Consider the following 26,247-nt stretch of genomic DNA (forward strand, 5'->3'; position numbering starts at 1 on the left):
ATAGCAAAAACTACATTTGTGCGCCCTGTTCTCTAAGCTACTCGCCCCAGAGTTGCACTTATACTGGTGACACTTCATATCAAATACCACGTTTGACGCTGAGCAAACTTTATCCATGCCTACTTCATAATATGTATACGTTCATTCACTTACAGTCCTATTTTCATTCCTGATTTTGGAGCCAGTTTTCACTCTAAAAGAAAGTTTCGTGGTTTTGAAAACTAGGGTGGTTCGTTAGCAATTAGATTTAAATCTAAAGGCGCTATATTTCTGTCATGAATACGAATGTATGGCGGTGGATAAAAGTCGGAGATGACGAAAAAGAAAATTCATGACTGCCAACGTGAAAAAAGACGTACAGCGAGAGCCAGATCATTCGTTAGTTTTTTTACCAAGTTTAGTTTACGAGAGCCTCCTTTAGTTTTACGGTTCTTAGATCTAGGAGCAACCGTAAAACTAAAGCGGAATTCAGGAGAAGTAAATACCTTGACAATCTTGAGTCGCTCTCTTATGGAATTCCCAGTATATTCAGAATGTACCAATCCTTTCTGTACTTATAATGAAGTGGAAAATAAATTACTAAACCCAAAGTTCTAAGAATACTTTGATAAGGTAAGTCAGCAGTCGGGCATAATACAGAAGGTGGGTCGGGTTCCTTCAGGATAATTTTTTTTACAGGGGCAATTAACAACTTTATACCGAGCACCCAATATTTATATTCATCTTTGCATTATATTTTAAACGTGATAAAATCAATCATAAACCGCAAAATGTTTTTAACCCTCATCTGCCCAGGCCGGGTCAAATTGAACCGAAGCTCGCTAATCAACACTCCACGGGTTTTATGAAGCCAGTACGTACATACAAGCTTTGAACCTACAAATGTATCGTAAAAAAAAAAAGAATCAGGCCTAAGAGTGATAAAAAAGGAAAATTCGAGTGTAGGTTCATTGTCAGCCAGAGAAAGAGAAGAGACGCATTCCATTCTCGTTCGTTGACTTATCCGGATCTGAGCGACACTTCATTGGCAGCTTAGAGCGGAGCATTGCGCGTTCAATCCTCGCGTCATCGCGCCTTCAATTTTGCAGACGCAACACGGACATCCATCAAGCACGAATAGTTGTATCTCTGCGCCGTCATCGACACGTATCCTTCTTGCTCCATTTTCGTACTCATATTATGTTTATTTCCATTTTATTATTTGTAGTGGTGTTTCAAGGCTACGAGAGCAACAAAGCCGAATATAGGGAGGACGTAATCCGGCCTCGTTTGTTGATCTTTTCCCCGAATCTGAGCAACTTTAATTGGCAGCATAGAGCGGAGCATTACGAGTTCACTCCTCGCGCCATCGCGCCTTCAATTTTGCAGACGCAACACGGACATCCATCAAGCACGAATAGTTGTATCTCTGCGCCGTCATCAACGCGTATCCTTCTTGCTCCATTTTCGTACTCATATTATGTTTATTTCCATTGTATTATTTGTAGTGGTGTTTCAAGGCAACGAGAGCAACAAAGCCGAATATAGGGAAGACGTAATCCGGCCTCGTTTGTTGACCTTTTCCCCGAATCTGAGCGACTTTTAGTCTGCAGCATTGAGGGAAGCATTACGCTACTTTACGCCATCGCGTCTTCAATCTTGCAGATGAAACACGGACATCCATCAAGCTCCATTGAATAGTTGGATCACATTTACCAAAAAGGAACCAGCGCGATTACAGTATTTTCAAAATTGTGCAACTTCTTCTTTCCTTTTAAAAATACTCAATATATGTACAGTATTCTTTACACAATTATTTTCTTTTAAATTCAGCAAGTTTTTTGTGGAAAGTAAAACAATTTGCTATTCTGAGAAATTTTTTAGATAATTATGAAGAATCAACATGTATACAACTCTGTAATCGCGCTGGTTCCTTTTTGCTAAATGGGATCCACTTTTATCTCTGCGCTGTTATCAACGCGCGTCAAGATGTATTTTATTGTTGAAATCTGAGAAAATTCAAGGTTAAGTTTGCTCAAGAAATAGTATTCTCTCTCCAAATCAACAGTCATTTTGAAAATAAATAAACATATGGAGGTCTTTTAAAGCACCCTAACAAGAGCATTCCAATGTCGCTAACCTTGCAAACAGAAACGATCATCTAAACTAGTTTCACCTCTACTCCCAATAGACTATGAATTCAAGACGAAAATTACCGTCGCAAAGTTTACTTTTTGCAAAGAATGTACCTAAGTTGCACAATCCCAGCAACATTGAAATGCTCTTAGTTCCTTTTTGCAAAATGCGATCCAATTGGTTGTTGCTGCAAAAAAAGTAGTTTCCCACAACCTGCTATACAATGCTCCAGTGACCATGTAAGTTGGCCCGAGCACTAACTTTTCGGGAAGAAAGCCTTTCCCCTACCTGGTTTCTCACTTAATATCCGCCCGAGTTTCGCATATCTTCCGTTTCTCCTCGTCGCAGCTTGCCATCAAACCGCAATTGCCCGGAAACTAGGATCGCACATCTTATCTGATAAAATCGTTCGCCCTTTAGACCGATTCTGGGGGGTTAGGCTAGACTAGTCGATTAGTCAACTGTTGATCTAATTTCATTACGTGAACGTAGAAGAAAAACGGGGTAAAAAAATCACTAATGTGTGATCAATTTTCAAGGACAATTCTGTAATTTCTCCTACGATTTTAAATTGATTAAAACGCGTAATATCCAAAATCAAAGCTCAGATTTGGATTCCTCGTGAAAAACTGATGCGATTTCATGCATCAAATTTTAGAATAGCGTGAAGGAAAGAGGTTTAATGACGTAAAAAAACACTAATGTGTGATCAAGTTTCAAGGACAATTCTGTAATTTCTCTTACGATTTTAAATAGATTAAAACGCGTAATATCCAAATTCTAAGCTCAGATTCGAATTCCTCGTGAAAAATTGATGAGATATCATGTATTTTATGTTAAGATAGCGTGAGGGAAAAAGGTTTAACGACGCGTATAGATTCTGTCGTGCTTCCCCTTTGAACTACGCCGCGCCGCCTGTCGCCCGAGTGAAACCGAACGGGGAGGCGCCACTTAAGCGCCGGCTAAGCGTTCGGTTTCGTCGCGAAGAATTCCTCACGATAAATTCTTATTCTTCCTCCTCCGCTGACCCACTGAGCACCACCCATGTTGCCACGTTGCATTCATATGTTCGAATCAGTATGCCTACGTTACGTCTCTTTCCTTCACGCTATGCTCGAGTATGATACATGAAATTGTATCAATTTTTAACGAGGAATCCGAATCTGAACTTCGATTTTGGGTATCACGCGTTTTAAGTCAAATTTTCCAAATTCGAAAATCTGAAATGACTGACGTGGCTTAAAATGCAATCTCGGCTCCTGTTCGATGGATTTTCCTGAAATTCGGTGTCAGGGTATGATACATGAAATCGCATCGATTTTTTACGAGGAATCCGAATCTGAACTTCGATTTTGGGGATCACGCGTTTTAAATCAAAATCTGTCAAAATTTAAAAAATTCAAAATTCGATAATCCGAAATGGCTTAAAATGCTATCTCGGCCCCTGTTCGATGGATTTTTCTGAAATTCGGTGTCAGGAGGTATTTTTCGACGGGAAACTCGAATTTTTAGTCCATTTTTTAAAATTCTCAAATTCAAGATGGCGGACGTGGGCTAAAATGCTATCTCGGTTTCTGTTTGTTCGAATCTTGTAAAACGCGGTATCACACGGTATTTTTCAACGGAAAACTCGAATTTTTAGTCAATTTTTTAAAATTCTCAACTCCAAAATGTTGGATGTGGCCTAAAATGAGCCCCGGTTCTGGCCTCCGTTTCTGTTCGTTAAAGCTTTGTGAACCGCGGGATCAGGGGTACTTTTCGACGGGAAACTCGAATTTTTAGTCGATTTTTGAAAATTCTCAAATCCAAGATGGCGGACGTGGCCTAAAATGCTATGTCGGCTCCTGTTCGATGGATTTTTTTGAAACTCGGTGTCTGAGGGTATTTTTCGACCGGAAACTCGAATTTTTACTATGTTTTGAAATTCTCAAATCCAAGATGGCGGACGTGGCCTAAAATGCTATGTCGGCTCCTGTTCGATGGATTTATGGCGCCCCCTTACTACATGCCTACTCTTGTATTTCTGTACAGCCGCAAATTTAGGGTCAAGGGGCGCCTGACCGTCTATGGACCAGGTGGAGTTTTTGTCCTGAAAATTTACCTTTAGACGGCAATTCTCTTTATATTTTGTCTATGGTTTTTATGCCCCCCCCTTCCTTTCTCGAGGACTCTCTTTTCACTTTTCTTGCCTCCTTTTTCCTTCCATTTCCCCCCTTCTTCCTTGCTTTCACTGCCCAACCTTATTGTTTCCTTTTCCTTTTTTCCCTTTGTCCTTTCTTCCCTTTTTTTCCTTCTCATTTTCCCCCTTTTTTCCCTCTCTTCTTCTTTCGTGGCGCCCCCAAAGACTGGCGCCCGTGTGCGCCGCACGCCCTGCACACGCCCTAAGTCCGGGCCTGCCTACCCGCCCAACACGAAATATTGCAGCAATATTGCAGCAATATTGTCAATATTGAAACAATATTGTCATGTAAATATTTCCTTTAATACACTGCAGAAATATGTTGACAATATTGCTAAAATATTTCATGACAATATTGTAACAATATATTTATAAAAATGTTTTAAATATATTTACAAAATATATTTATGTAATTACTTTTAAAACAGTTTGTAAAATATATTTACAAAATATTTTAAAATTATTTTAGAAATATTAGTTTAAAAATATTTGTTTAATATTATGTTAAAAATATTTTATAAATATTTTTGTAATATTTAAAAATTAATTGCTAAAATGGCAAAAAATGGTTTGCGATTTCTGCAATTTGCTTTTTTTTGCTAAAATGCCCACCCTCGTGGCGAGAACGACAAAACAATTTGCAAAAGTGGTAATTTTATTGTGCGAAAATGGCAAACTATACTTTTGCGAAATTAACATTACTAGTTTATGCTATTATGGCTAAAATTTTTGCTAGATTTTCAAAATGTTTGCCAAATTAGCGTATGGTTTTGCTCTGTTTACCAATTATTTTGCGGAACTTACTAAAATCAATCGCTAGAAAAAAGAAAGGGGGGGGGGGAGAGAAAAGACAAAAAGAAGGGAAAAAAATAAATAACATAACATAAATACATCGACATAAATTCAAACTAGGAAAAAGCTCAAATAATTAAAACTGGAAAAAGACGCAATTATAAAAAACAGTAATTTGGTAAAGAAAAAAAATGAGAGAGAGTTAAAAAAAACGAAAATTTGTAATACATGAATAGGAATATGTTGAGTACAATTAATAAAGAATTTGAAACACAAATTACAGGATGAAATAAAAAATAATAAATAAATAATAAATAATAAATTCTGGTAAAATATTATAAGAATCCGTCAATAAACAAACATATTACGGACTCAGAGGCCTGCGATAGTTAAGAGATTGAATTTACGGGCCCATCTACATCAAGCCTGGCTGGTCTGGTGGTAAAGTACTCGACTTCGGATATCAACTCCACCCCGAGGCGTGGGTTCCAATCCCGACTAGGACGGCGCGGATTTTAAGGTCAGTAACAACTCTACGATCCACAACCTGGACGCATGTGTACATTAGAAAGAAAATTAGTACCAAAGACGTCTCCTAGAGTGCGCGCACACGGATATGGAATATGATAACCTCATCGCAAGTAAATATTTTTAAAATATATTATCAATATTACCTTGACAATATTGCTGCAATATTGTCAGGGGGGCGGACAACAAACTATTGCAGCAATATTATTTCGATATTGTTAAAATATTGTTAAAATGTTTTTGACAATATTTCAGCAATATTTTTAAAATATTTCCGTGTTGGGCGGGTAAAGGGCCCACGCCTAGAAATTGGTATCGCCTGAGTTGTGTCGTTGGTATCGGGAAGTTTTTTTTTTTTTTTTTTTTTTTTTGTGGGGGGGACGACTACCCCAATAAATCCCGAGCCTGATAAAATTGAACCGATTTCGTCTTCTACGGTAGTCACACATAGTGGATGGGGTGTTGGGGATAGGGTGTCCCTTATTTTTGAAAATTGCAAATTTCAATTTGGTCAACCCTTCAGAAGTTTCTATGTGGTGTGCAAAAAGAAAAAAATAATTTACAAAATATTTTACCGGCGTCCAAGGGGTGGGAGGACTGGAAGAGCGCAAGGTTGGCAAAAGTTGTTTAAATATGTACATATCACAGATACGTAAAAATGCACCCAACTTTTGTTCTTTTAAGCCGCAACTCGGCATTTTTTGAGGGTATATAGACTCTTTGAACAACCCAAAACACGCATTTCAACCATGGGCAGCGGAGTGAATTTTCCCCCCAAAAACATATCGACGGTGTAGTGTAAGCGTGTGCTTAAGTCGGCAATCACATGACTCGTTTGCGGTGTCTGAAAATCTCCGCCTCCACGTTATTTTTTAAAGGAGAACAAATTGACATCATTCCTTGAACTTTTTGCAGAATTTTCTTCGCGCAGAGAAGAAAAATCACGACAGTTTTAAAGAATTGTCGTTGAGTAATTTTCCATTTAAAAAATAAAGTATGACAGGAAGTCTGCGACGTTGCAAACCGAGTTATGTGATTGCCGACTTACGCCGTCGATATGTTTTCAAACCGCATAAAAACTTTTGAAGGTTTGACCAACTTGAAAGTTGTATTTTTAAAAATAAGGAACATACCGAGGGGGAGAGGTAAGCAAGCGCCGGTGTGTAGTGAAAATTTCAAAAGAAGTATTCCTTGCCTTCAGAAACATAGACATAACAAAGATAATACTCCGAAAACAATCAAAATCAAGGTTTTTAAATACGGGTCAATTTGCCATGACTTGGTATGTACTTTGCATATGAAAGAAGTCTTTAGGCATCCAAGGGTTAAAGAACATAATTATCATAATACGAAAGTAAGAAGAAAGAACAGAATACCAAAGAAAACAATTCTTACATATTTTTTTTACTAAGAGAAAAGTAAATGGGAGGTGTAAAAGAATTGACAATTTTTTCTCTTTGTGTAATCGGGGATTAAGGCTTCCTTGACGAATCAAGTTTCTTCCTCTTCGTCATGTTTCGCAACCATAATACGCCTTCAATTTCCTATGATACAAAACTTCTATCACAAGAGCATGAGCCCCACCCAATAGTTGTTTGCTGTCAGTGCTGTGACAGCCTGTCACGTCACCTCTGTCTTATTGATTTTTTGAAGGAAAAAAAAGACATTTTTTGCATGACGCACAGTATATCCCAAGCATGTGAAGAGAGGTGGGGAGGGCATTATGAAATCCAGGCCGCTAAAATCACGTTCGTAAGCTCGTGTTAAACTGTAGAGTTGCATCATTTTCCGCTGTAATATCTACAATGAATTATTTCAGCCGGTAATTATGTGTCATCAGCCGAAAAGAACTCAAATTGGACATATTAAGGGGAAAAAAGTATTATTATCAAATCCCCATGGAACGTTGCGTTTCAGATATACCGAGGAGATAAGCCAAGAAAGCCCAATACTTAGAAATTCAATAATTCATTAATATCTTTTCAATGATCTGAAAATTTTGAAAATTATGAATGCCAACATGTACTAGAGTTCAAATTTTGTAATGTACAATTTATACGAAAAATAAAATTTATGTGACCCCGACGTGATTTGAACACGCAACCTTCTGATCTGGAGTCAGACGCGCTACCGTTGCGCCACGGAGTCGTTGGAGGAGCGCGAGAAATTCGCGTTATTTAACGCCAGACAAAGCCTCTACCAATACGTGGCCATTCCGCACTCACACTATACATGACTTTACACACGAAGCACGCATTGGGATGAGCCGCGGTCTACACGTTTCCTAAAGCACTTCAAGGCTCACATCAGATTGTACCCTCTCATCGCTTGTAGCACAGCACAACATAGCAATATTGTACGCTTGAGCGTGCAGTTAATCTCGAGTTTTGGGTCGGGGAATAATACATAATACCAGCATTATATTTTAGACTTGACAAGTGCTGATCATTCATTAAATTCCTCACTTTTTTCATCGAAAAATATTTTAAGGCAGGTAATGCGTAAGTATTTTGTTTCTCGTGACTAAATATATACTATCACTTGAAATGTTATTAAAAAATTCAATTCGTAGGTACCACATTATACAAGATAAGTGATCTTTTTAAAATCACACTTATTTATTTATTTTTATTTTTTAAAAACTAAAATATGTGCGTTAAGTATTAAGTATAGGTAGGTAAACTAGAGATCAAGTTACGCATCATCTTTCATCTTAGCCCAATTTTTCGAGAGAACAGCCCAAAATTGCCCTGAGAAGAGGCAGTTTGTCAAAATTTTCTACCCCCCCCCCCCCCCTTCGAAACCCCCACGACGCACGTAGACCATCCTTAGTTGAGTGTTTTTGATGGCCCCCAGACGCCCCCTGATGCAATATCTGAATATCTGCTCGAAAAGTTCCTGGTTCCGCCCATGGATGGGGGGGGGGGGGGTTGTGGGGGGGCATGGAAATTCGAAAATTATGTTCGCATGGTAAATGTATATGCATCTGAAAGTATTTTTATATTTTTATTCTCATTTTCTTTTATTTCAGCGACGAATCCAGCACCCATATGGGTTGTTCTTTAAATTTCACGGGGGCTAACTTAAATGAATTAGCGCAAAAGATACGGATGAGTAGAGTAGGTTCATATCCTTCCTGATCATCGATTGATCTACGAATCGCCTAATAATCCCTTAAAAATTTGCCCCGGGTGAGGATCGAACTCACGACCTTAAGATTATGAGACTTACGCGCTGCCTACTGCGCTACCGAGGCAGTTGAACGGGCGCGTCGAATTCGTCTCTTGTGAACTTACAAAATTGCTGTCATCTGTCTTTAAACCAATTCACGATGGTCAGGACGAATGTTTTAACAAGAGTGCTTTACAAACATTAGTTCCAGATCCAATGTGTGTTTTTTCCTTCAAAATAATAATACCTATTGCTCGCCATTTTACGAATGTTCTCAAACGCATGTGCGTGCATGGAGATGTATTGATTGTTGCAATCATAATATGCGTATCGTGCTTTAAATGATGGAACACTGGCAAACACTCTCATACAAACAAAATTAGGAAGTTTTTTTCTTTTCTCTTTTTTTTTTGCCAACTCTCTCGAACGATGTAATTTTCTTTTTTAAAAAATAAACTTTCCAACTCATCTTTCGAGCGCAATTTTAAACTTAAGCGGGAAAATTCTTCAGTAAGGCAACTGCTTAGAACAAAATATCTCCACACTCAAGAGGGACTCAAAAGTTCAAAAATATTGAAAAGCTCATCACTAAGAAGAATCATGATAGGCAAAATTTCTATTAAAAGGTTAAAATAGCACAGGAAATTTTTCAAGCTTCAGCTTTTGCCGTACATTCAAAAACAATTGCTTTGACGCTTTCTATTTTTGCACTAATAAAAGCGCACACATGGTTTATGAATGTAAACAAACCTTGAACAAGTCTGAACATGTCCGTGCGTGCGATTCGAAGTGCGAGTGATGGTGAAGGCATTACCCCCTGGTGATAGTGAAAGTTCTCTCAATGATCCTTATCTTCTTTCAGTGACAATTTAATTTTGTGGAACTATTTCAACATAGTTAAGAAGGTTTGTAACTAAATATTCTAAATCCTCACCTCTCACAAATATTGTGCCTCTTTGCATTCCCAAGGCACCTAAAATACAAGCCTCACCTAAGGCATGTTTCCATCAAGGAATCCTAATGTGCTGATGCAATTCAATGGAAATTCGAATTTACTCTCAATTGAGGAGTGCCATTTCACTAATTTATCGACTCTAAGGCTCTAATGTGAAACATATCTCCTGTAGAAGTTCTTGGACACTATAACCTACCTGTTGCTTCTTTTGCCTCTTATTTTCCAAGGAATAGTCATGCATATTGGGTAGGTTTAGTACTTACATACCATACCGTGTACATTTTATATTCAATATTTTGTCTAGGAATGTCGATACTCGGTATCGACTCTAAGCATTATTACTGGTATCGAGCATTGAGCTGAAGTATCGATACTATCTCTAAATTGTGCTGTAATTTGGAGTGTGTTTATGTCTGTTGGCAGTTTACTTCTGCCAGATTTATGCTTCTCTCGAACCCGCCCTTTTTCGCGTGGTTAGTTAACCATTATAGGCCCTATACTACTGTCATTGAACCGAGCATTTAACATTTTTAACAAAAATAATGATCCCGAGAAACTTGATTACTCTGTCGTTTGTCACAGCACATAGTGAAGGTGAAACAGAAGAGAGAGAAGTTGTTATTAAAGAATAAGAGGCCTTCCTCATGGCCAAATTAGATTAAGCATCGATATCATCAATAGTGGGGTCTGAGGATTGACACCACATGGTATCGATATTGTTGAGTATTGATGTCAAGTAACGATCAAAAGTATTGATACTTTCGCAGTATCAGTTAAGTATCGACAACCCTAATTTCTTCAGAGAATCATATCAATGCATCTTCAGGAACTCGCTTGCTTGCGTTTCCTTTCTTCATCATAATTCCAGAAGGAGCTCTCAATCTAATCGCAAGTAAGCGAGCTGTTTCTTGCTGAAAAGTTGTGACAGCTTCAAATGCTAAAGCTCTTTAGCAAATGGACAAACTATATGACATCAACTATATGTAGCGAACTACTTAGCAAATGGAGATGTACAATTCTTGCCCATCCTAACAGCTCAATATCATTTCAATTGTCGAGGACAATATTGACGTTGTTTGTTCTGAAACCATATATCGATGGTGAAACTACCAGACCACGTATCTAGGTTTGTGATGGTGCAGACTTCTTATCATAAGTATTTTATTTTTTCAATGGAAAACCACTCGATGGCTATTCTTGCGGAAGGAAGTCAGCAACATTGCAAACGGAGATACATGGTTTAGGAGTTTCACTGTCAATATGAAGACACTTCTTGATTCACAAGCTGAAAATCTGTAAGCAACTTGATGGGGGTGCACTATTACATAGTTTACTTGCTTTCTACATCCGATAAACTGGAACATACAGTAAGGCGATGTGCGTTTTGGGCATTATTTCACCCTTTTTTGCATCATCTTATGGAACAGTTTGCACATCCAGAAAAAAACAGCTTTGATGACTTAATGAATATGGACACATGAGAAATTGGAAGGGAGAGATGATCAGGCCAGTCGTATGTAATTCCAATGGGGGTGAGGGGTTGTCATATGCGTGGCCTCCAAGAAGGGAATCAGGGTCCAAAAGTCAGCCAACACGTCATGCATTATTTTTGAACTACCCCCCTCCCCCCCCCCCCCCAAAGATACCTACGTAATTGAGGAACAGTCTAAAGCAAGCCTTGCATTTTTTCCAGTTCCCTTAGCCAGCATTTAACATCTTGATGGCTAAAGTTGAAAAACATGTATCTCCATTACTTACAGAATTTCAAAATCTTAGACTATAATTTACTTAATTTTAAAAGAAAACTGACCAAAATATCTCTTTGAAATTCATTGTGACTGTCCTTAAATAAGAGAAGAAAACTTCAAGATAAACTGTAGTACAGTTTTCCTACGAAAAATTTCATTGTGCAACTGTGCATACACCCTCAATCAGAATGCAGTCAGTACTGTATATGGATGTTGAAACTCCTAAATCAGGTTTGCGACACCGCAGAATTCCTGTCCTACTCTATTTTCTAAATTGAAAACTACTCAACAGCAATTCTTACGAACTGCGGTGATTTTTTGCTCTGTACCTACAGAGAATATTCTGTGATAACTTTAAGGAATGATAATGACTATTCCTTCTTTATAAAAATAAAACAGAAATGGAAACTTTGAAAAAATTGCAGACAAGATACATGGTTTGGAAGTTTCACTGTCAATTTGTGCCATCAGCTCAAAAGTTCGTCGACAGCAAAGGGAAGGCGAGGAGCCTGAGCTGAAACTGGTAAAAGGCTGCAAACAACTGCAATCTGAAAATTGAACAGTGGAAAAGAGGAAGGAAAAAAGAAAATAAGCATTTAAGCACAGGGCCGGATTAAAGGGTGGCCACATGGGCCGCGGCTCATGGCGGCAAATCTGAGGGGCGGCAGAAATTTGCAATTTTTTAAAGTGTAGGTAGGATAGAAGCCAAAATCAAAAAAAAAAGTTGAAAAAAATCGGATTTAAGTATAAAAACAAAATTACAAACGAGAAAAGGCGACAAAATCTCTCATTTCCTGACAGTATATTAATTTCTAATTTTGTCGTCTCTTAGTGATACAAGAGACAGCAACTTCAATAAGTCGAGTTAAGAGAGAGACCAAACACGCAATTTGGCCTGGAACGGCGCGACTTAGAGAGAAATGATAACGAGGACTTGAGATGTAAAGGAGAAGCCCTCGGCGCGGCGATCGGCATGTAACTCATATTAGCGCCTACAAGACTGCACGAATACTTCACGCATTTCATCAAACACAGTGCGGTCATTGCGGTCAGCGTGAAGCGGATAGCGCCTACAAGAATGCATGAATACTTCACGCATTGCGCCAACATGTGCGGTCAGCGTGAACGCATAGCGCTACAGACTGCGTGAATACTCCGCATTGCGTCCACACGGTGCGGTCTGCGCGGCGCGGCGGTGGAAGTTGAAATCATTGAACCACATTTATGTTTGTTCTTTCACAATTTTTTCGTTCATTTCTAATGAATGGAAGGCCTTGTCCACACAGAGATAGGTTTACGGAACTTAACCTTCGCGCTAAGTTTCGTGAACTTTTGCTAGTAGTGTTGACAGGGCTTTCCCAAACAAATGTGTTAAACACGAGTAAATGCGTCTTATGCACACCTCCCCCGCTGGCACGTTCATTTGATGGTTTTTATCGAGTTTCAAAACGAATGAGAAGGGGCGGCAAATAAGGCGGCCCATGGGCGGCAAGTAGGTGAATCCGGCCCTGTTTAAGCATAACTAATTTGCCTGTATTTTTTTTAATTTTTTCTTTATTCAAAAATTGGTTAGGGAAAAAGCTCAGCTTGCAAACGCAACTTTTAGGAAGGGTCATATGAAAGCGAACAAATGGGGGGGGGGGGGGGGGGGCCTTTGATCGATCAGGATTAGTACATACCTTACTCAAAAAGACAGAGACTAGCGCCTTTGGAGAATTTTACTTGCAAATTTTGCACTTATAAGTGGGCCCGGACCCCACAAAAAATTGGCAACGCGGTGCGGCGGCTGGACTTGTGCCGTGGCGCGGTAGATGAGGCGGAAAAGAGCGCTGACCCGCCGAGCTTCCGGTATTCTCGCGATGTTCTAAAACAGCGTCAAATAATGCTTGCTGACGCACGAGAATCGAGTAAAATAAGCGTCAAATGCGGACGCACAGATTCGCGTAAATAAGCTGAGATGTTTGGAAAACATAAACCGCCTCGATTGCAATTGCATCTCGGATGACGTTATGCTGCGTACCTGACTTGGACGATGACCCAGCGGGAAATTTAGCTTTCCACACTGCCATGCTAAGGAAGAACGCCGTATGAACATTCGAGAGGTGCCAAAATCTTCACAGATAAAACATGTATTTTTTAGAAAAGTTATGCATATTTTACCTTGAAATTTTCAGGCACCTTAGATCAAATTACGAACCAAATTCTCCGAAAAACTCGAGGAAAATTTGTTGCACATTTTCCCGGAATTTTGCGATTTGTCCAAGGAAATTTGGCACTGTCTGAAGGCTCATACAGCGTTTTTCCTTAGTCCACGCACGTGCCAAGGAAAAACGCCGCATGAACCTTCGTCAGTCGCCAAATTTCCGTTGATCGAACACGAATTTTCAGGAAAACTTGTGAAAATTTTCCGTCCAATTTTTCAGGGAATGTTCTTTGTAATTAGATCTATATCATCTGAAAATTTCAAGAGGAAATATTGATAACTGTCCTCAAAAATAAACATCATATTGGAGGAAATGTGGCAACGCTCGAATGTTCTTACGGCGTTTTTCCTCAGCACGGCAGAGCACTTATTGTTACTTTCAGCCTGATGCACCGCACCACCTCCTCCCCCCCCCCCCCCTTTCCATAGTATTTTCATTTTTGCAAGATTGCAACCCTTCCAACGTGAGCAAAGTCTGTATCACGAAGGTGTCACTTCACTAGATTGACAGTCAAATCCCCCCCGAGTTTTTGCGTTTATGCGAAGCTTCAGCGTCGCACTGACCAGTCAGCAGTATCAGTTAAGTTAAGTTTTCGAGGTAGCAAGTTAAGTGGGAGTCCAAGGTACTTTTCAGGGCTCAAAAAATTTCAGATTTTGAGGAGACAAACTCTGCTCTCGTCGTTTGAGGAACTGAGGAATCGAAGGATTGGGTAAGTTTCAGAGAGGCATTTAGGTCAATTTTGGAGAATTTATGGATATTTTCTCAAGTTTTACCTCTATCAGCAAGCAGTAATGCCCCTTCCTCCATTTCACCCTAAGACTCATTGTCAGCTAAAACGATTAGCACTCCAAAATCTTCTCCATCAACTTGTTCGTGTCCAAGCCGTAACCCCTTGCAAAATAAAGGCTTCACAGGTAGTGAATGAAACAAATTGAGTCCAAAAAAAATTGTGTCGGACATCTGCCATCTTTGTAGAAGCGAAATTCGCATCAAGTCCAATGAGGTAATGAGATTTCTGGGCATCTGGCTAGTGAGTAGTGAAGAAACCTTGACCTTGCGAATGAAAATCACTTGTGGGAAATACTGGAAAATTATTGAAGCCCTCCTCCTTTTTAACACTGAATTTGAAGGGGCTTTCCTTCCTAAAGTGAAAAGCTATCTTTACAAGACTCATCATGCCTCTTATTCTATGCTCTACCTCTGTAACATTTAGAAACCATCAATGTAGGTAACCTTGAAAAATGTATTTAGAGTATGAGAGATTCAGCAATGTGTTTAGATTTTAGAAAAAAGAAGTAAAAGGCTGACAGTACCTACAATCTCAAAACTATGAAGGCTGGGAAATGAGGAAAAAATGGGGGGGGGGGGGCGGACAATAATATTTTGCTTCTCTAGCATAATTTTTTAAAATTTAATTTAAGCATTTAATGTCTCTCCTGATTTTTTTTGTATTTTTTTATGCTTAAAAATGCTACTTCCAAAAGATTTTACAAGGTGTTGCATTCCTCATCAGTAGTTGCAACTTACCCATCACTTAGGTCCTTTAAATACTAGATAAAATGCTTGATCACCATAGATCCTCTTTCATTTTCCTCATGAGCTAGTCAATAATCGATACCATTTACATGGAAAAAGGACTGGCAGGGGTAGCTTACTCACTTCAAATCTTGTGGTCGCACATTAAAGTGAGTCAGAACGTAAGTCAAGGTGATTATCTTTGCATTGACACCTCTGATCTTTTAATAGACTTTTAATCTTGATCAATGACCAGATGTTAATTGATAAGAATTAGTATTCGCTGCTTTTGCTCTGTGTCCACCTATGAGCTATTTTAAGCACTCAGACCACTGCGCTTGAACTCAGTCTCAGGAATGTGAAGTCCCACCTTTGCTGCCAATACTGCAATGCCGTCGTTATTCACTACTTGTTTTACAATGTAAAATTCTCTTAGAAGATGTCTCAAGATTAAAAACTTCTCCCTATTCTCACCCAGTTCCACTCAAAGTGTTGGTACACCCAGGAGAACTAGACGAAGGAGCAATCACTCCTTCCTTTGTTATGATAGTGGAGAAAAAAAGCAGTGGTCCCAAGGGCGGAAAATATTTGAAAACACGGTTTTGAGTTCAGAGCGCTCTTCTTCCCATTTTGACCCCAGGTTGTTAGCATATTTATTTACCTACTAATGTTATTGCAACACCTTTTTTTTAAGGCAGTTAAGAAATTAAGGTGTTGTAAAAAGTCAGAACCAGCAGAGCAGGCGATAATGTAACAGGAGCTGCCAAAGGCTTTGCATTTGAGAATACCCCCCCCCCCCCCCTACTAGTTTTTACACACGAACTTTGAGGGTGTGGGCTAGGACGAGGGGTACCAATGCTATACATAGATTGTATATCATATTCTTAGTGCAGACTTTGATAAGTAAACAATCCATCTGCAATGGAGATATTGCATGTGTGAGGAATTTGCGATTTGACCATTGATTCTGATGTAAAAGTGCGCAAGAAACACGATGGTACCACTGGTTTTCTCTGAAATCAACTCCCAAGCTCAAAAAAAGCTCTCAAGTTGAGGCCAAAATGGAGGGGATATCCCACCCTACCCTAAGAGTCCACGTCTACATCAAGACAAACTCTCCATGCAAAGATAGGGAGCAAATATATTAGCAGGGTTGCCACTTTGTTTGGGGACTCCAAAACTGAAAACACGGCAACCCTGCTAATGTATTTGCTCCCTATCTTTGCATGGAGAGTTTGTCTTGATGTAGAGGTGGACTCTCAGGATAGCGTGGGATATTCCCTCCATTTTGGCCTCAACTTGAGAGCTTTTTTTGAGCTTGGGAGTTGATTTCAGAGAAAACCAGTGGCACCATCGTGCTTCTCGCGAACTTTTACATAAGAAGCAACAGTCAAATCGCGAATTCCTCACACATGCAATATCTCCATTCTGTGAACTGTTCAAAATCTCTGAAATTGCATAAGTTCAAAATGCATGAATTTGTCTCCCCAGGAGCCCCCAATTTTTGGGGGTGCCTCCCCCCCCCCCCCCCAGACATCCAAAATTTGTATATTTTAGGCTGCATAGTATATGATGTATATGTAATTTCCGAAAGTAAAACTTTATTTGTACTTACCTACCTATGAGAGTAGGTAATGGGTTCATGATTGTATGCAGGCTGTATTTGAATCATCTCAAAATAATCACCAATGAAAAGGACCGCAATTATTGACAATATCAGGAAATGAATCATTGATAAAAATGCAACAATACCTCAGAGCACTAGCAAACCAAAGGTTAAGGTCTTCAACAAGACCAAAGTATCAATTAAGTTTTCAGTTCCATAGAACAGTGCATAAAACTAAAGTGCTTTCAGTGATAAGTTTGAAAATTTAAAACAAGAAGAAAAAAGGCATCGATTCATTGGTTCATTCTTACAATTTTTTTCTAACATGTCTTTCATTTCAATTTTCATTAATAGTAGATGGACAATATCATTTAACTAACAGGGTTGTCAAACACTCAATTTATACCATAATTCTATCCAAAATTATGCGAGCCTAATTTATTTATTTTAAACTATTCAGTTCTTCTTACCTCTACATTATTAGCTCATTCCTATTAAGTCAGAGGAAAATTTACTTTTTCCAATTGCAAACTTGATTTAATTTTTATCTATGACTTTTTAAACAAACGTTCGATTCCACTAATATGCATGATACATAACTGATAAGTATTATACTTTTCAAGAAACTTTGCAAGTATTTTGATCACTTAACTTCTCTCGTTTTAATGGGTTCCAGGGAACAACAATGAGCAGGGTGGTTTATTTTGACCTGGAAACGTCTGGTCTCTCCGATAGAGCAGAGATCCTTCAAATTGGTGCTTATGATCCAGATACAAATGATGCATTTGAACGGTAAGAAATGATTTCAAGGAACAAAATTCATAAGAATCAGTGTCATTGAAATCTGCTGCTACAACAATGCAGATAAAGGACTAAAAACACAATACTAAGAAAGTCAGCGCTGGCCAAAGTTCGATACTATTTGATTTAATGTTTCTTACAGCCTACTCAGCACTACTGGCTTTTTAAAGCTTAAAATGGAGCTTTCTTTATGAATTGTGGTATTCTTGCTCAAAGTGATGTTGGTTTTATCGTAGGCAGAAACCTTAATGCGAAGTCAGAGCAAGAAGGAAATGCTATAATGTCTATTTAAGACTTTACTGAAGGGAGGCTAATAGATTTTCTTGTTGACTATTTTCTTTTTTAGCTAAAATGTCTCGGACTTTTTCTTTTTAAATCTATTCATTTCAAAATCCAGTTTTGAAATGCTATCTAAGAACTGTCTGATTGATACACTTTTCAGCAAGCATTTGTAGGCGTAGCATGAAAGTCTAAATAGATAGTACATGAATTGGTACAGCGCATTGGAACATGAATTCCATGGCAGTAGTGCCCTTTACATGTCTCTTCAACTTCTTCTCTTCTTGTTTTGCTCACGACATAATCCTGTTGTATTTATTACTTATATTATAATACGGCCCCATTTTCAATATAAATGTCCCATCATTTCTCTACTACTCTCAAAATAAAATATTGAGAAATCAATAAATTCCAAAAATTATAATTAGAGCCTTGAAACGAGCTCTAAAGAATCTCGGTGGAAAACTGAAAGTGGTTGGGGGAGCGTTCAGCTCAGGCAGTAGTCCAAGTAGTTTCCAGTGATACTAAAGCACATTTTGTGACTCTAACTATAATTTTTTGAATTGTTTGGCTTTGATTTCCCTGCAGAGTACGTACTGTGGGTCTAGCATTATTCTTCCATCCTGTTACTTACTGTATTCAAGCCACACTTGTAGTGTCTTTTGTTTGAAATCATCAAATAAGCTTCTTTGTTTGTTTTCTTTTTATCAAAGTAAATTCATCAGATAGAATTGAAACATGGCAATAAGTGGGCAGTTTTCGAGGAAAGCCATGCACCTTTGATTGTACATCTAAGTACCTAAGTTTCATAAGAAATTGCACCCCTCATTGGTAATCATCCATTGTGTTCGTAAAACAACAGATTAAAGTGATGTCTCTGGAGTATGAACGTCATGGACTCCTTTTTCACCTCGTACATTTCCATTTGTTTTTTGTTTTTTTTTCACCCAAGTACATACTTCAGTATACTAATGTTCCATATTCCTTACAGGTACATTTTGCCCAAAAAAGACATTCCCCCAGGAACTACCCAGCATAATGGGTTTGAGTTGATCAATGGGCAGCTCTATCAAAACGGTGATTATCGATCAACGGTGGGTCTCAAATCAGCCCTCATAGACTTCTGGGATTATTTGAATGATTTGCCTGGAGGAGCTGTAACCCTCACTGGTCACAACATTTTTAACTTCGATTGCCGATATCTTTTTAGAGGCATAAAGTCTTGCAACCTGGTTGGTCCATTCTCATCTGTAATCGAAGGCTTTTCGGATACGTTGCCCCTTTTTAGGGAACACTTGCCCTATTTGGCGAACCACAAACTAGGATATATTCACGAAGAGATTGTTGGCGGAGGCTTTCTTGAGCATGATGCTGTTTGTGATTGCATTGCCCTGTCCACAATATTTGATGAAACGGGACTAGAAGACTATATTTCTGATCATGCCGAATCTTTTGACGACTTGGTATGTTGAAATATATTGTAATTTACTCCATTGGCTGTCAGTAATTGTACCTTTTTTCCCAGTATTTATACTCTTGAGCAAAACTTTTTTTTCCTCCGCAGCATACCTCACAACACAGTCACTTCTATCAAATAAACTAACTAGATGGACTGTGGAAATTTAAAATGCTGTAATACCTATGTGAATGATCATAGCAGAAACTTTGAGTAAAAGGGTCGTATCTAACATTTTTGGAAAAATCAAATTATTCCCCACCTCAATATGCTTAGGAGGGGCTCTATATATGTGTAAAAAAATTTTGGTAGCTATATTATCCTGAGATTCAAGATGCAAAATTTTGAAGATTGAACATTATATGGGAAATAATGGTGCTTCCAGAGAGTTTTCTTGCAATTTTGTCACCTTCCGACCTAAGTGCCATGAGCATTAGTGTACAATTGGACGCTATGTTACTGGACATCTAAATATTTTTATTCATTTTTCATTAAAGCTTTGGCTTATATTTTCCTAACAATTTCAGGGATTATTCTTGATTAAAAAATATGTATGATGAAACATTTTCAAGTGATTCTGTCTATTAGTTTCTTTCTTAGAAATTGGACAAGTTTGAGAGGTTCGGCCTCAAAGTGCCTTGGCACGAATGGTACTTGTGATACTTTGGCTAGAAGGTGAAGATTTCTGGTATCTGAAAACATTTAGTTCTGACCTTTCCACTCCATGGTCTGTCTAAGACGGAAAGAACTGTGGAAAATCTGGATCATTTGCTCTGTGTCGAAGCAAGGTAGCGTTTGAGCCATTCTAAATGGTGAAGTCATTGAGCCACACTTTACAGAGGGCTGGTCATAAGTTGCCAAGCATGGCGCATGGCGCCTAGCACTGGGAGCTTTATGCTCTTGGCTTGAGCCTCAGAAGACCGCCGAGAATGGACTGTGTTGGCCTCCTTTGCAACGTCCGCTAATTGTGATAAGGTGACTGTTGATGAGGGTTGAGATACTCCCACTCTGCAAAATAGAGCAATTAATTCTGATTACTCACGGTTCCTCTTATCTTGGACAGACTATAAGCTACTAATATCTACTTTTGATACTCCATTCACATCAGAATGTTTGAATAGATTATGGGACTGTTGCTAACTATTGATAGAGGAAAAAGAAGAGTTGTTTCATTTGACACACGACTCAAAAATCACGATACTTCAAACTTCCCAATCAGAGTAAGAACTTTGCACATTCGTAAGCATCCCGCCAGACGTGTCACTTTAGTTTCTTCAATCTTGAAAACCAGGGCAACTTGTCTGTCTAAAACCATGTGTTTGCTGTTTAAAGTAGGATTCTTACAAATAAGGAAGTTTCTTCTACATATTGTGAAGTTAGGAGTGACTTTTAGATTTTCCAGGTGGGCTCCTTATGATCTTTGAACCATTTTCACATAAGCGTAGCTTTTTTCTTACTCCAGCAAAATTTGAAAATGACCCATTCCGAAAAGGAGCAATCTTTTCTTCTTTACCCTTACTTAGAGCAAAAAGACCGGTCAGAGTGCAACGGGTTAGTGAAATTTTGAGACTGAATATTTTATCAATTGTGAGTGTTTGTAGTAGGAAAATTTAGAGCAAAACTAAACATCACCACACCAGAATAATATTTGCTAGAACTGAGGTAAGGGAGAAAGACTGAAATGGAGGAGTTAAATTATCAGCAATTCTGAAGCTTAGTTCTGAAATTTTTGCGGAAATAATTGAGGATTTCTGAATTGTTTAAAATTTGCTCCTGATGAATATCATCTCAGTGTTTCTACTTTACTTTGACAAAGGACTGTCTATTATTGCATGGCATAGAATTGAAAAATTTAAATAAAAAAGACAACAATATTATAAGTTGCTTTTAGTTGTTCAACCTACTGTACAGTTTTCAGTCTAACTAAGGCTAACAGGAAAATCAAGACCTATCAGGAACTGCCACGTAAAGAAAGGAAAATATATCTTCACTATTTTCTTGACTGGAAAGTAATTCTATTAATTTCAAAACGAGGCCATCTTCCTGGAGATCCACTGACCTTTTTTGAAATCATTGGCCAGCTTTAAGCATTTAGGAGCTAATTTACCCGTCCATCAGCAGTAGATTTCTGTGGAAAACACAGTTTTTCACAATTTTCGACCTGGCCTCCTTTTTCAATTATCAATGCATTTATAGATAGAAAGGTCTGCAAACCTCGTTACAAAATCTCTAATCTTGGAAAAATCTTCAGTAGAATCGCTTATTTAACAAACTGGGGACCTGATCTAACTTTTAGCTGGGCAAATTTTTTGAAGGAACCTATTTTAAATCTTCTTTCTCAATTTACTCGCAATTCCAAACCAAAATTAAGGGCCAAAACTGATACTTTGTCATCATGAAAACTTCTTGACAATTGGTCTAGCTTACATTTTCATCTACATAAATAGCCTAAAACAAAAATGTGTTTCTCAACTGCAACTTTTAAAAATCTTTGAGTCTGTTGTATTTTCTTTGAGGAAAACTAATCAAAATGTTTTCCTGTAATTCTGTGCGATTTTTTAAGAATATTTGTCAGTAGAAAAGGCATGGTTTTCAGTGAAAACATTGATTCCTTTCCCTTAAAAGAAATAACATATGAGTGGAGATGTCCAATAGCGCAATCTGAGTTACGCATTTTACAACTGTAGCCATGAACAAATTACACTGTGTAAGAGACCCCTTTGTTTTTTTTGTTTTGTTTAAAGCCACACTAGGCGATGTTAATTTTATACGAATGGTGTATAAAAACATGTACAGTAGCTCGCAAATCGATTTTAAGAGGCCTCTCCTGAAATTTTATCTCTATTACTTAATTAAATTTTTATCATCCCATTATTTTATGGTCTACAATTCTAGATCTTAAGACTCTATAAATTTTTTGATGATTTTCTGTACAGCTTCAAGAAGATAATGCTCGAATCGCAACCAAACAGAGACTTAGCACCATGACTGAATTGATGAATCATGGTGTCAGTTATAATATGCTGAGGAGGATGGCTGAAGCTGGCCTTACAATGAGCAAACTTCGCAGTATCTGGTATAATGAAGGAGGGTGCTCTGGTCTAGAAGATTACCTTTCTGAAATAATGGATAATGGTAAACCACGAGTCACAAGCCACCCATACTCATTGGGTATCATCTTAGATGCTGTTTCACATTTTGTTTAGTTATGGTATGATTCATAATTTTATTGTGAGCTTATTCTTGGAAAATAAGTATCATCCAGAATACTTAATATTGTCAGAAATTTTGATTCTTTCCCTTTAACTTTTAAGCATCTCATGAATGTCAGGAATTATTTTTATAATTGTATATTTAAGGTGTATGAGGATAACACAAGGATCTTCACCATCCATCATTCCAAACGCTGAGGTATCAATAAATGTCTCGCAGCTAGTGTCTGTTACTTTAGAACGAGTAAATGTTTTTCAAGTACCTTTAGGGTTTGAAAATGTCATGCCTAAGCACCTAGGCAGCCTTTTTTGAGTGCTGATAGTTTTTATTGGGTAGATGATTTGGTCTTGAGCTCTCAGGAAGGACTTGTTACCACTTTCATTTAATTTTTCATTTAAACCCCATACATATCTTATTATTGTTCAAAATTTAAGTTAGCTGGTTGAAATGCTGCCATCTTTATATTTTTACATTAACGTTATTTTTAAGTCATAAATTACACGAACACATGTTAACAACACATAGTAGGTACACATGGCACATGGTACACATGTAACTTACATGTAGGTTGTTGTTCCAACAACTAAGATCTAGATCTTGTTTCAGATAAGTTCACCATTTTATTAGCCCGCTCAAATTAGAGTAATAGTATCTGCTAAGACCACAGAAAAGGTAAACTTAGCCAAAACAGGATCTAATAGAATCTCTTTTTTGTTATAGTTTGTTGTCTCCCAGATGAAAGGACGTAACTACATTTGCAAATTTCGACTTGCTAATTTTATTTTCATCAGGTAACTCCTGGGAAGTTTGGACTGGAAATACCAGTGATTTTTCTTCTAGTCAGTGAGGAAAAACAGCACAATTTCAAACAGTCAGTGCACAGTCGTACTTTTGAGAAAAACTGAATTGATTGAGTCAGATTCTCCAAGCTTCGAATGGAGTTCTGTTCTTTTATCTGGGAAACAACAAATTGTCTCTTTCTTCTTTCTAAAGAAATCTTAAGTAGCATTATGCTGTAACATTTTCAAAAATGTATCTAAATTACAATGCTGCAAAATTACAAGGAATTCAGAAGAATGCTGATGGCTCCTAACTGTCTTGAAATGCATTAAATTCTATTATGTATATGATCCCAAATTTGTCAAATGAAGTTAGATCAGATGAGCAAATGGGTTTACTGAGACTCATTTTCAAATTTAACCATAAATTGTTCTCATGTGTAAAAGAAATTGCTTACATTATTTCACTCCAGTTATGTAACAGGGTTGCCAGCGACCGGGAAAACCGGGAAAAGTCAGGGAAAAAAAATCAACCGGGAAAAGTCAGGGAAAGTCAGGGAATTTCGGTGTTGGTCAGGAATTTTTCTGATTTTTCGTGGAATTAGACGCAGGCGGTCTCGGGCTCGCGTTGCGGGATCAACTGACTCATTTTCACTCTAACAGACTGCGTCAGATCCATACTTAAAAGTCAGGGAAAAATATTGGAAAGTCAGGGAAAAGTCAGGGAATGGAAAAAAATAATTTGGCTGGCAACCCTGATTTGTAAGCACTCTCATTTTCTCAGAAATATTTTTGTCACTATATTTTTTATTCCTTTTCAAGTATTGAAACTTTTTACTGTCTTCTGTTGATTAAGTTTCACGGTTTGTATTTCCAATTTATAGTTAAGTTTTATATTCTCATACCTTAACATTGGACATGAAGTGTTGAATTGAAATTTTCAAAGCTTCTCTCTTAATATTGGAACTTTTCATAGAGATTGCAGCCTTATAGATTATGACCTTTCTTTAATATTTTTTAATTTTGTTTGCATTTCAATTGAAAGAGAATTTACTGTTAATTATTTGTACAAAAAATTGTTGAAAATATTTTTTAATTTTCATTTGACCATTGAGCTTTGTCATGATGAATTATTTTCTGCCTTTCATTGTCATGAAGTAGTAGATTTTAATGTATGACTCTGGGTATTTCTTTTTCACTCTTAACAAAAAAGAAGAAAAAAGGAGTGGAAGAGAAAAATTTTATTAGTTTGTTGATTTTTTTTCCTTCTTTTCTTTTTCAAATTTTGTTGAATAGTTAGTTAAGAAGATAAGTCAATGCCCACCAGTGTTTTTGTTTACCTCAATATATTTACCATTAAAATCCAGAGGAGGTTGCTCAGTCCAAGGATTTATGATAAACTATAAACCATGCTAATATGGCTCCTTTCCTAGTTTAAGATTTTTTCCATGTTTTTATATTCAATTTGTTTCTCTTCCATTTATATTTTCTCTCTATTTAATAAATTTAATATTCATTTACAATTAAACACAGGCTATAATTTCATTTTGCTTTAGTCATCAGAACTTCAGTTCCAAGATCAGCATGTCAAGTCAAAAAATAATAGTACAAATGAGGAAAGTGTCAATTTTCTTGGGTCTTATTTCAGGAATGATCGTAGTATCTAAAATTTGATTCTTTCAATATCCTGAAGAGACATCTTGGGCAGACCTTTTTCAGGAGCGTTGTTTATTTACGGAAAATACTGGCTCCTCCAAAACATCTCATACTCACTTTCTTCTCTCCTTTTGCAGACTTTAATTTCAAGGACACTAAGTGAGGATGCAAGGGGCTTAAAGTTTGTAAAGCGATAATGTATAAATTATAGTAGTTGGTGAATTTGAACCTGCTTTTTGTTTATCTTTGAATTGACTCTTTGTATACAGGATAAGTCTATCGAAACTTCTCAAAATTGTCATGAACAGCTCATTTTTGCACGGCTGTACAACTCAGAAAATCTCCTATGAAATTTGACTGAATTCGGTCAGTTGTAAAAAGCACATCATTTATTCCTCTCGAAAATGTTCTCAGGCATTTAAATGAGCTATCCACAGTAATTTTGTAATGTTGCAATGTACGTAAACCTTTTTATAAAAAATCAATTCACTCTCTGTAAGTTAGAAACCCAAAATGTTTACATTTTTGCTCAGCATTCCTCCTCATATTAAATTGATTTAAAGATAAAACTAATTAACATCAACTGCTGAAATTTTCTAGCGTTTATAAAGTTCATGATAAACAAGCAAATTTTTACTATTACTGAAAAAAATAGTTGAATTACTGTTATTGGTAGTTCTCAATAAAATACATTACACCTAAAGCGTGGAGCAAACTGGTAATCACCAACATTTATAAAATAATGAATTGCTTTATTTACATTCTCTATATTCATAAGAGAAGCTCTTTCATACGTGTGAGGAAATTTTGTAATGATACCTGTTGCTCTATGTGAGTTGTGGAACTTCAAAATTTGTGAAATACGCAATGGGGCTGCAGGCCAGTTTTTTCATGATCTCTCGAACCTAAAAGACCCTTTTGCTCCGCGCTACTGACAAACATTGCAAGTTCTCTCTAAAAGTAATAGAATATTAATATATGTTTGATGATACTATAGTGCAGATCATAAAAAAATTACCCGGGCTGTAATCACTATTCCAGAACTGAAGGTTACAAAATTATTCAAATTTTAACTATGTGACTTAAATACCTGTTGTTACTGCACAATGGTTTATTAGTTTCCTGACTTAAGCTGCAGATTAATTTTGTGTAATTCTTCGTTCAAAGTTGATGTGAATTGATTTAGTGTGTTCATTTTTGTATTGTGTGTGTTTCATGAAGTGCGATATGATATTGAAATTGTAAGTAGA

General features: G+C 37.4%; 1 protein-coding gene, 1 long non-coding RNA gene and 2 other non-coding genes across 8 annotated transcripts; 1 reads left to right on the top strand and 3 right to left on the bottom strand.

The window, feature by feature from the left end:
- Positions 1–7,690: 7,690 nt before the first annotated feature.
- Positions 7,691–7,762, bottom strand: TRNAW-CCA (transfer RNA tryptophan (anticodon CCA)). The gene has a single exon. It is a non-coding gene; the product is annotated as a tRNA-Trp (tRNA).
- A 1,035-nt stretch (positions 7,763–8,797) lies between these two features.
- TRNAM-CAU (transfer RNA methionine (anticodon CAU)) lies at positions 8,798–8,870 on the bottom strand. The gene has a single exon. It is a non-coding gene; the product is annotated as a tRNA-Met (tRNA).
- Positions 8,871–9,550: 680 nt separating this feature from the next.
- Positions 9,551–24,869, top strand: LOC109041195 (uncharacterized). Of its 5 annotated transcripts, XM_072302649.1 has the most exons (5): positions 9,551–9,690; positions 17,490–17,605; positions 18,885–19,356; positions 22,286–22,560; positions 23,283–24,869. In XM_072302649.1, exons 2-4 carry the CDS (start codon positions 17,499–17,501, stop codon positions 22,553–22,555), a joined length of 849 nt encoding a protein of 282 aa, XP_072158750.1. In that variant the 5' UTR covers positions 9,551–9,690; positions 17,490–17,498; the 3' UTR covers positions 22,556–22,560; positions 23,283–24,869. The 5 variants fall into 5 exon arrangements, with proteins under 5 accessions (XP_072158750.1, XP_018912988.2, XP_018912987.2 ...); XM_019057443.2 differs by having other exon boundaries at positions 22,286–24,869; XM_019057442.2 differs by lacking the exon at positions 9,551–9,690 and adding an exon at positions 9,754–9,986 and having other exon boundaries at positions 22,286–24,869.
- LOC140225097 (uncharacterized) lies at positions 11,621–16,298 on the bottom strand. The gene is made up of 2 exons (XR_011900265.1): positions 14,466–16,298; positions 11,621–12,036 (listed from the first exon to the last, which is right to left on the bottom strand). It is a non-coding gene; the product is annotated as an uncharacterized lncRNA (long non-coding RNA).
- Positions 24,870–26,247: the final 1,378 nt, after the last annotated feature.

The sequence above is a fragment of the Bemisia tabaci genome, chromosome 7, assembly GCF_918797505.1.
Source record: "Bemisia tabaci chromosome 7, PGI_BMITA_v3".
Lineage (NCBI taxonomy): Eukaryota > Metazoa > Arthropoda > Insecta > Hemiptera > Aleyrodidae > Bemisia > Bemisia tabaci.